Source organism: Myotis davidii, unplaced genomic scaffold (genome assembly GCF_000327345.1).
Source record: "Myotis davidii unplaced genomic scaffold, ASM32734v1 scaffold354, whole genome shotgun sequence".
NCBI classification, from domain to species: Eukaryota; Metazoa; Chordata; class Mammalia; order Chiroptera; family Vespertilionidae; genus Myotis; species Myotis davidii.
This window is the reverse complement of record NW_006285785.1, coordinates 673,668-680,603: the sequence shown is the minus strand read 5'-3', so window position 1 is coordinate 680,603 and position 6,936 is coordinate 673,668. Positions and strand designations below refer to the sequence as shown.

The window sequence follows — 6,936 nt, the reverse complement described above, 5'->3', positions numbered from 1 at the left end:
CTGTCCCCTCCCCTCTCTTCTCGCTAGTGAGCACACCCAGAGGAGTGCTGTGGGGTTTGTAACATGAGATGTAACACATATAACAAGAGTAGTACAAATAGAAGAAAGAATAGAGCTATATAGGAGCGACATTTCTATATCTCACTGTAATTAAGTTAGTATAAATCTGAAATAGATTCTGATAAATGAAGATGTATATGGTAAGTGCAGAGCATTCATTTAAAAAAGTGAGAAAAAACTATTAAAAAATTAAAATGTTACACTAGAAAGGACTCATTTAATGTAAAAGAAACCTGTAAGGGAAGAATAGGGCGGGGGGTGCATAGACACAAGATATATAGAAAACATAAAGTAAAATGATGGGCATAAATCCAGCTCTACTTATAATAGTATTAAGTGTGAATGGAACCAATCCAAATGCAGAGATTTTCTGAGTTGATAAGAGACCAAGCTCCAACTGCTGTCTGTAAGAGACATGCTAGATTCAGAGATACAAATAAGTTGAGAGTTAAAGGATGGGAAAACATATATTATCCAAAAGCAATCATCAGCTGGATTGGCCATATTAACATCAGAGAAAATAGACTTTCCTTTTTTTGAATTTATTGGGGTGACACTGGTTAACAAAATTATACAGGTTTCAGGCGCACAGTTCTACAGCACATCATCTGTACACTGTATTGTGTGTTCACCTCCCCAAGTCAAGTCTCCCTCCATCACCATTTATCCCTCCCTATACCCTAAGCACCACCCCCTCCCCTGGCATTCACCGCACTGTTGTCTGTGTCTAAAAAACAGACCTTAAAACAAAATATGTTACAAGAGATAAAGAAGGACATTTTCTAATGTTCAAAGGGTCAATCCATCAGGATGATGTAAAAAGCATAAACATGTATGCACCTCACAGCAGAGCCCCAACGTATACGGAGCAAAAATGGACCGAATTGAAAGGAGAACCAGAGAATTCAGTAACAGGCGGGCACACTGACATCCCACTTTCAACAATGGAAAGAACATCTAGGCAGAGGATCCGGAAGGAAATAGAGGCTTGAACAACACTGTCAGCAACTCAACCCGAAAGGCTTCTATCTATTGAACCTCCACCCAGCGACAGCAGAATACACCTGCTTCCCAAACGCACACGGAAAATTCTCCAGGGCCGACCATTTGTTAGGCCACAGAATGGATCTCGATGAACTTGAAAAGGTTGAAATCATACAAGTATCTTCTCTAACCACCACTTCGAAGAAGACGACGGAAGGGCTCCATGTGAAGCTTTAGCCCGAGGATTTCCTGCTGGTTGTGTGAAAGCTGGAAGCTTCTAGAAAACGTTCGGGACACCTTCCACACTCACCCTGGTGAGCATGAACTTAGCTAACGCATGGGAAGCATTTAGAAAAGTGCCTGACGTGCAGAAATCACATGATACATTTTATTCGTTATTATCCTCACAATAATCGCACGGGGCAAGCTTCATTATTTTCCCTATTTTATAGCGGAGGAGACGGAGACTCAGATGCACAGTAAGTTGAGGTCACACAGATTAAAACCCAAGTTTGTGAGACTTCAAAGCCTTGTATAGATGCAGAGAGGCAGGTCTGAGGACTTTCATTTGTGTGTGTGTGTGTGTGTCTGTGTTTTCAGTAGCTTAAAATTGGAAACAGTATAGATTTCCATCAACGGAAACCATTCAGTAAAGGCCATTCAGAAAGGGCTTTGTGGTGGTTACAAGAAATAAGGTCACCCTATACACAGGGACACGGAACCATCCCCAAGACATTTTGTTCAGTAAAAAGAACATCTGAAAAAAAAAGTTCTATAACCCACAGGAAACAAAGCCAACTATTCCGTAAGACCTAGGTGTGTGTGTGTGTGTGTGTGTGTGTGTGTGTGTGAGTGATCTTTGGAATATGAAGCAAATGAAGGTGATTTTAAACAATAGGATCTATTTATAGGAGCCTTCCTTTCTTTAGGCTTTATTGAGCTTTAAAATAACATGCTTGGAGAGCACAGCGAAGTGTCAAGAAGAAAAAAAGAAAACCACAGATATCCTTCTGTCTGGATTCACTGGGCTAACGTTTTTATATATATCATTCCAGTCCCCTTCCAGTGTGATCGTATGTGTGTGAGTGTGTGTGTGCACCTCTATATATACATATAGAGGAATGCACATTTAAGGATATGAGAATTCTGCTGTTAAACCACATAGAAGCTTATTTCTCTGTCACATTAAATCTGGGTCCCAGTAGGAATGGTGGCTCACAAGTCATGATTTCAGGCTCTTACTATGTTTTATTATTCTTGACCTCTGGCTTCCTCCTCATAGTCTAAGACAGTTGCTCCAGCTCCAGCCATCACATCTGCATTCCCACCAGCATGAAAGGGTAAATGGGAAGTGGAGGTCCTGCTTCTGCCTTTTAAGTACACAACCGGGAAGTCCTACACATTATTCTTGGCAATGTTTGTCTGAATGTAAACACATGGCCGTTGATAGCCACAAGGAATCCCGGAAATGTGTTCTTTACTCTGGGCTCCCATGTGCCAGCTAAACGTCAGGGGCTCTGTGACTATAAAGAAACAGGAAAGTGGACTTTATAGCAACTAGCAGGGCTTCATTCTCTCAATAATAATATCTTTCCTCAGCAAAAGAGAAAGTTCTGTATCTTATCTTTCATTCTAACCATTGAACCCTGTGAGAGAACAAACCCTCCTTCCCCCAGGCCAAACTACAAGTTGTAATAGAGCAACTTTCTTAAGGCACACCCAGGAGCCAGCTGCTCCCAGCAATTTCCAAATGAAAGGCATTTCGTTTGCCAGGGCACTTCCCCCAGATTTGACCTTTGATAAATATATTGAGAGAATCAGAAAAGGCCATCCCATTGCAAAACCAGAATTGCAAGACAGGGTGTGTGACAGACCTTCTCTGGTGAGCGAGTTTCAGCCCCTCTACTAGTCATTCTTAAAGTGATACATTAGACTGTGTGCGTGTAAATCACACCCTGCTGCAAAAGCACTCATTTCTCATTCCTTCTTTTCACTTCCAGAGGAGTTTGAGTGTGTGTGTGTTATGGACTGGAGACCATAGGACTGGATTGAAGTTTTCTATTTATCTCTTTCTTTCTTTAAATTTATTCATTTTAGAGAGAGGAAGGGGGGGGGGAGAGGGAGAGAGGAACATCGATTTGTTGTTCCACTTATTTATGCATTCATCGGTTGATTTTTGCATGTGCCCTGACTGGGGATCAAACCCGCGGTGTTGGCATATCAAGACCATGCTCTAACCAAGCGAGCTACCCAACCGGGGTGAAGTTTTCTATTTTTATTTCAAACCAGAAGACAATGAGCCAGGGGAGGCCCTTTATCTCTGTCTGAAGCCAAGGTTTTCTTGACTAGTTCACATGCTTTGAGACTCATGCCTCTGGCACAGAAATATCAAGTAATAGGGAGCCTAGGCCTGGCTCTGCCACTCACTGGCTGTGTGACCTCAGCCAAGACACTTAACCTCTCTGTGCCTCAGTTTCTTCATTTGCAAAATAGTGCTTGTAATAATAGAAAGTACGTTTAGGGCTCCTGTGAGATCAATTCAGTAAAGTCTCAGGAAGAACCCAGGGCTTGGGGAGGCCCTTCCTCAGCAGATGACCACAGGAACGTCCCCCACCCCCCGACCTGGCATCTGGCCAACCAGGAAGGACGGCAGTGGGAAGGCCCTTTAGGGCTATCAGGTTGACGGTCACTGTGGTGGACATCAGTGAGGATGAAGGGTAGATGCTCCCTTTTTGGGGGGCATTCCCGTGCTGACCAACCCCGAGGAAGCATGTGGTGTAATCCCTATGGATTCTCTTTCCGATGACTCTGTGGGCCTCTCCTTAAGGTCCTGGCCTCATTTTCCATTTCCAAGTTCCTGGGCCACTTCCTCCAGGATAAATGTGCAGTGTGATACCTTGGTCCTATGCCATCAGTTCATTAGAAAGAACCCTGGCTTCAGAGCGAGGGTCTGTGCCCTGACTCTGCGTCCATTTTTCGGGGGGCTCTGGCTGGGTCATTCCCCACCTGGACCACTGCTAGCACATGACCCCATTTGCAGGGCCGGGGACACACACACAGAGGCGCAGGCCCTATGTCTGAAGCATTAGAAGATGCTCACTGCAAAACAAAAAGGCCTACAAAATTGGAGGGAGGTGCTTTTATCATCCCCACTGTGCAGAGGAGGAGACCTGGCTAACTGAAAGGTTGTAATCCCATCAAGACTCCCACGGATGGCGAGAGAAAGCAAAACCACAGAGAGGGGCGTGAAACGAAGGAGCGTTTTCCATATCCTGTCGCTCGCCTTCTTACCTCGTCCTTGGCAGCAGATACCAGTGTGACCAGCTCTGTACTGTGCACGCTCTTCTGCGTCTGCTCTCTGTGTGTGTCATTAATCTTGGAGCATCAGCAGAGAACTTCTTGCTCATTATCGACTCCAGCCTTCTTTCTGGGAGGGAATGCCCTGAAACCACCTGCATGCCCTGGTGGAGGCTGTGCTAACACGAATGGGAGAACTTCTCCGTGCTAAGGAGGGAGACATCCCTGCTCCCTTTTCTAGAGCATTTACTGTAGAAAACCCAGCACCCTCTAACCTGCAGTGCTAGTCTTCCAGTGCAAAACAACCTCCCCCATAAAGATACAAGTTTCTTTTCCCCGCTGTGGATAAGGACAGCTAACACAGAGCCACCCCAAACAGGTGAATTCAGGATGAACTGTGACAACTGGTGCTGCGTGGCCCTCCCACAGGTGTAATCAGTTGTATTTGCTTGTATAGAAAAGACAGGGTTCCTCCCCGCCTTTGCATGTCCTGGGGGGACTGCCTGTGATGTGCACCACAATCGGTTTAATGCCTAATCAGTAATGAAACTGTTTTCTTTCTCTTCTACTTTTGTGGAGAGGCTTTCTGGGTCAGTGGGGGCCTTTAACACGTTAAGCGCCACGCCTGTTTTGCCTTCCGTTCCGTTGAGCCCGTGGTATCCGATTTCACCGATCCGCTGGCGGCACCCGTGGCCAACCGGGTCCGGACGGAAAGTATGGTGTCCGTCATGGGTGACAGGCATGGCGTTTAACGTGTTAAAATAAAATGCTCTCTTCGTTGTCACTGCTGAGTCAAAGTGCAAGCTTCAAAGTAGTTCGTATTTTTTTCTGTAAAGACTCTGTATTTCCTTACATTGGCATGAGTTCTGGAAGAGTAAAGGAGGGACGAAGAAGAAGTGCTCGTGTGTGGTAAGGGGAACTGGGCGGATGGGGGAGGGAAGAGGGATGGGATTTTTTTTGCTGAGCACCGTTTTATATTTTCTGATTTTCGAAACATGTGACTATACTATCTATGAAAAATAAAAGGAAGGGGTGGTGGCAAGCCGACGAAAGAAACCACGAAGGAAAGAAATCCCAGATGCAGACATTCTCTAAGCATTTGATTCTGTTCGTTTCTGAGCTCAGTCTTGACCTTGAAGTCAACTGAACGCGAATTATATTGATACATTTTCAGGGTTCATGGTGGACTTTTTCTTGGAAGGCTGACCTTAGTGTAAAAGCAGGGAATGCCTTTATTTTAAAAAACACACAAAAAGTAAAATAAAAAAACAACAACAATCAGGTAAAACAACAGGTAACTAGCACGCGCCCCCCCATCCTCCTCCTCCCTCCAGGCGGCAGACCTGCTTCCCGGGGTCCTCGGGGTCCAGGGGTCAGCCTTGCTGAGCTGGGGGTGGGCACTTGGTGCCGCCCCTCCCCCATCACCTCTCTCTGCCTCTCAGGAAGTCATGGGTCAGGAGGGATGATGGGAAGGGGTGAGTGGGGTACAGTGTCCCTCCATACTGGGAATCAGGGACCCCTTCCCCGAGATTTCCCCATTAGCCGTGTCTTCCAGAAGCTCCTCTGAGGACAGTGGGGCAGGGACATGGGGCAGGGGTCATCTCTCAAGCCCTGGCCACTGTGGTCACTCTTCGCATTACTGTTGGGCGTCAGATCAGGAAGTGGCCCAGGCGGTTTTGCCACACACGGGTGTCTCCCTTTCAGCCCTCTGTCAGCTGTATGAGGTAGGTGCTATGTATTACAATCCCTGTTTTATGGATGAGGAAACATAGGCACACAAAAAGCAGGTGACTCCCCAAGGTCGCACAGCTGGTCAGAGCCCGCCTCCAGCTGGGTGCCCCAAGTCAGCTCCCTCCCAAGCGTGAGGGAAGGAGGCCCCGAGAGAGTGACTCAGAGCTGGGGAGGGCTGCACTCTGCATTTCCAGGCTCCCTGGGAGGCCTGTGGAATCAGCCACCTTAAGGAGGGGGGGTTGTGTTGATGGTTCAAGTCCTCAGGCTCTGCCTCAGAGACCCCTCCCCCCCCAACACTTTCCCAGTGACCTTGGGCCCTTGCCTTGGCTCCCTGGGCCCCAGTTTTCCGTGGGCCTAGGCCCTAGGCGGAGCACTGCAGGCTGCAGAAGTCCGCGGAGGAGAAGAAGCGCCACACGTTGACCAGCGGGAACATGAGCAGAGCTCCTAGCAGCGAGCCCAGCTGCACCGCCGCCCCACACCACAAGAGGGCGCTGCGGCTACGGTCGCGCAGGATCACGCCCAGCATCACCTTGACATAGCTCAGGCAGCCAATGAAAAGCACCCACGAGGCCACCTGCAGGGACAGGGTGGGAGAGCTGCAGAGTGCAGGGGGCTTTGGGGCGACCCCTAGCGGCCAAAGGTGTAGGATGACCTAATAGGGCTAAGGGAACCCCATGATTTGACCCCTCCCCAAGGGCAAAGGGGAGCCCAGTGGTTTTCCCTCCCTCACGCTCAAGTCAAGGGCCTGTGGGAGAAAGCCACTGCCGACAAAGACAGGGTGGGAAGAGTGTGGCTTTCCTAGGAGAGGCTGAGCCATTACCTTGGACCGCCCACCTTGGCTTCCCAAGTCTCCTTTCCCAAATG

The 6,936-nt window shown here is 47.8% G+C and overlaps 1 protein-coding gene and 1 long non-coding RNA gene across 2 annotated transcripts in view; one reads left to right on the top strand and one right to left on the bottom strand.

Annotated features, from left to right (window-relative positions):
- Positions 1 to 5,172: 5,172 nt before the first annotated feature.
- LOC107181993 overlaps positions 5,173 to 6,936 on the top strand; it is an 18,297-nt gene continuing 16,533 nt past the window's right edge. The window contains exon 1 of the long non-coding RNA XR_001512711.1: positions 5,173 to 5,182. This is a non-coding gene — a long non-coding RNA (uncharacterized LOC107181993). The remainder of the gene's footprint in view (positions 5,183 to 6,936) is intronic.
- Positions 6,286 to 6,936, bottom strand: part of SLC52A3 (solute carrier family 52 (riboflavin transporter), member 3) — a 6,957-nt gene continuing 6,306 nt past the window's right edge. Inside the window, exon 4 of the mRNA XM_006756734.2 lies at positions 6,286 to 6,646. Coding sequence (XP_006756797.1) covers positions 6,434 to 6,646 — 213 coding nt within the window. The 3' untranslated portion in view covers positions 6,286 to 6,433. The remainder of the gene's footprint in view (positions 6,647 to 6,936) is intronic.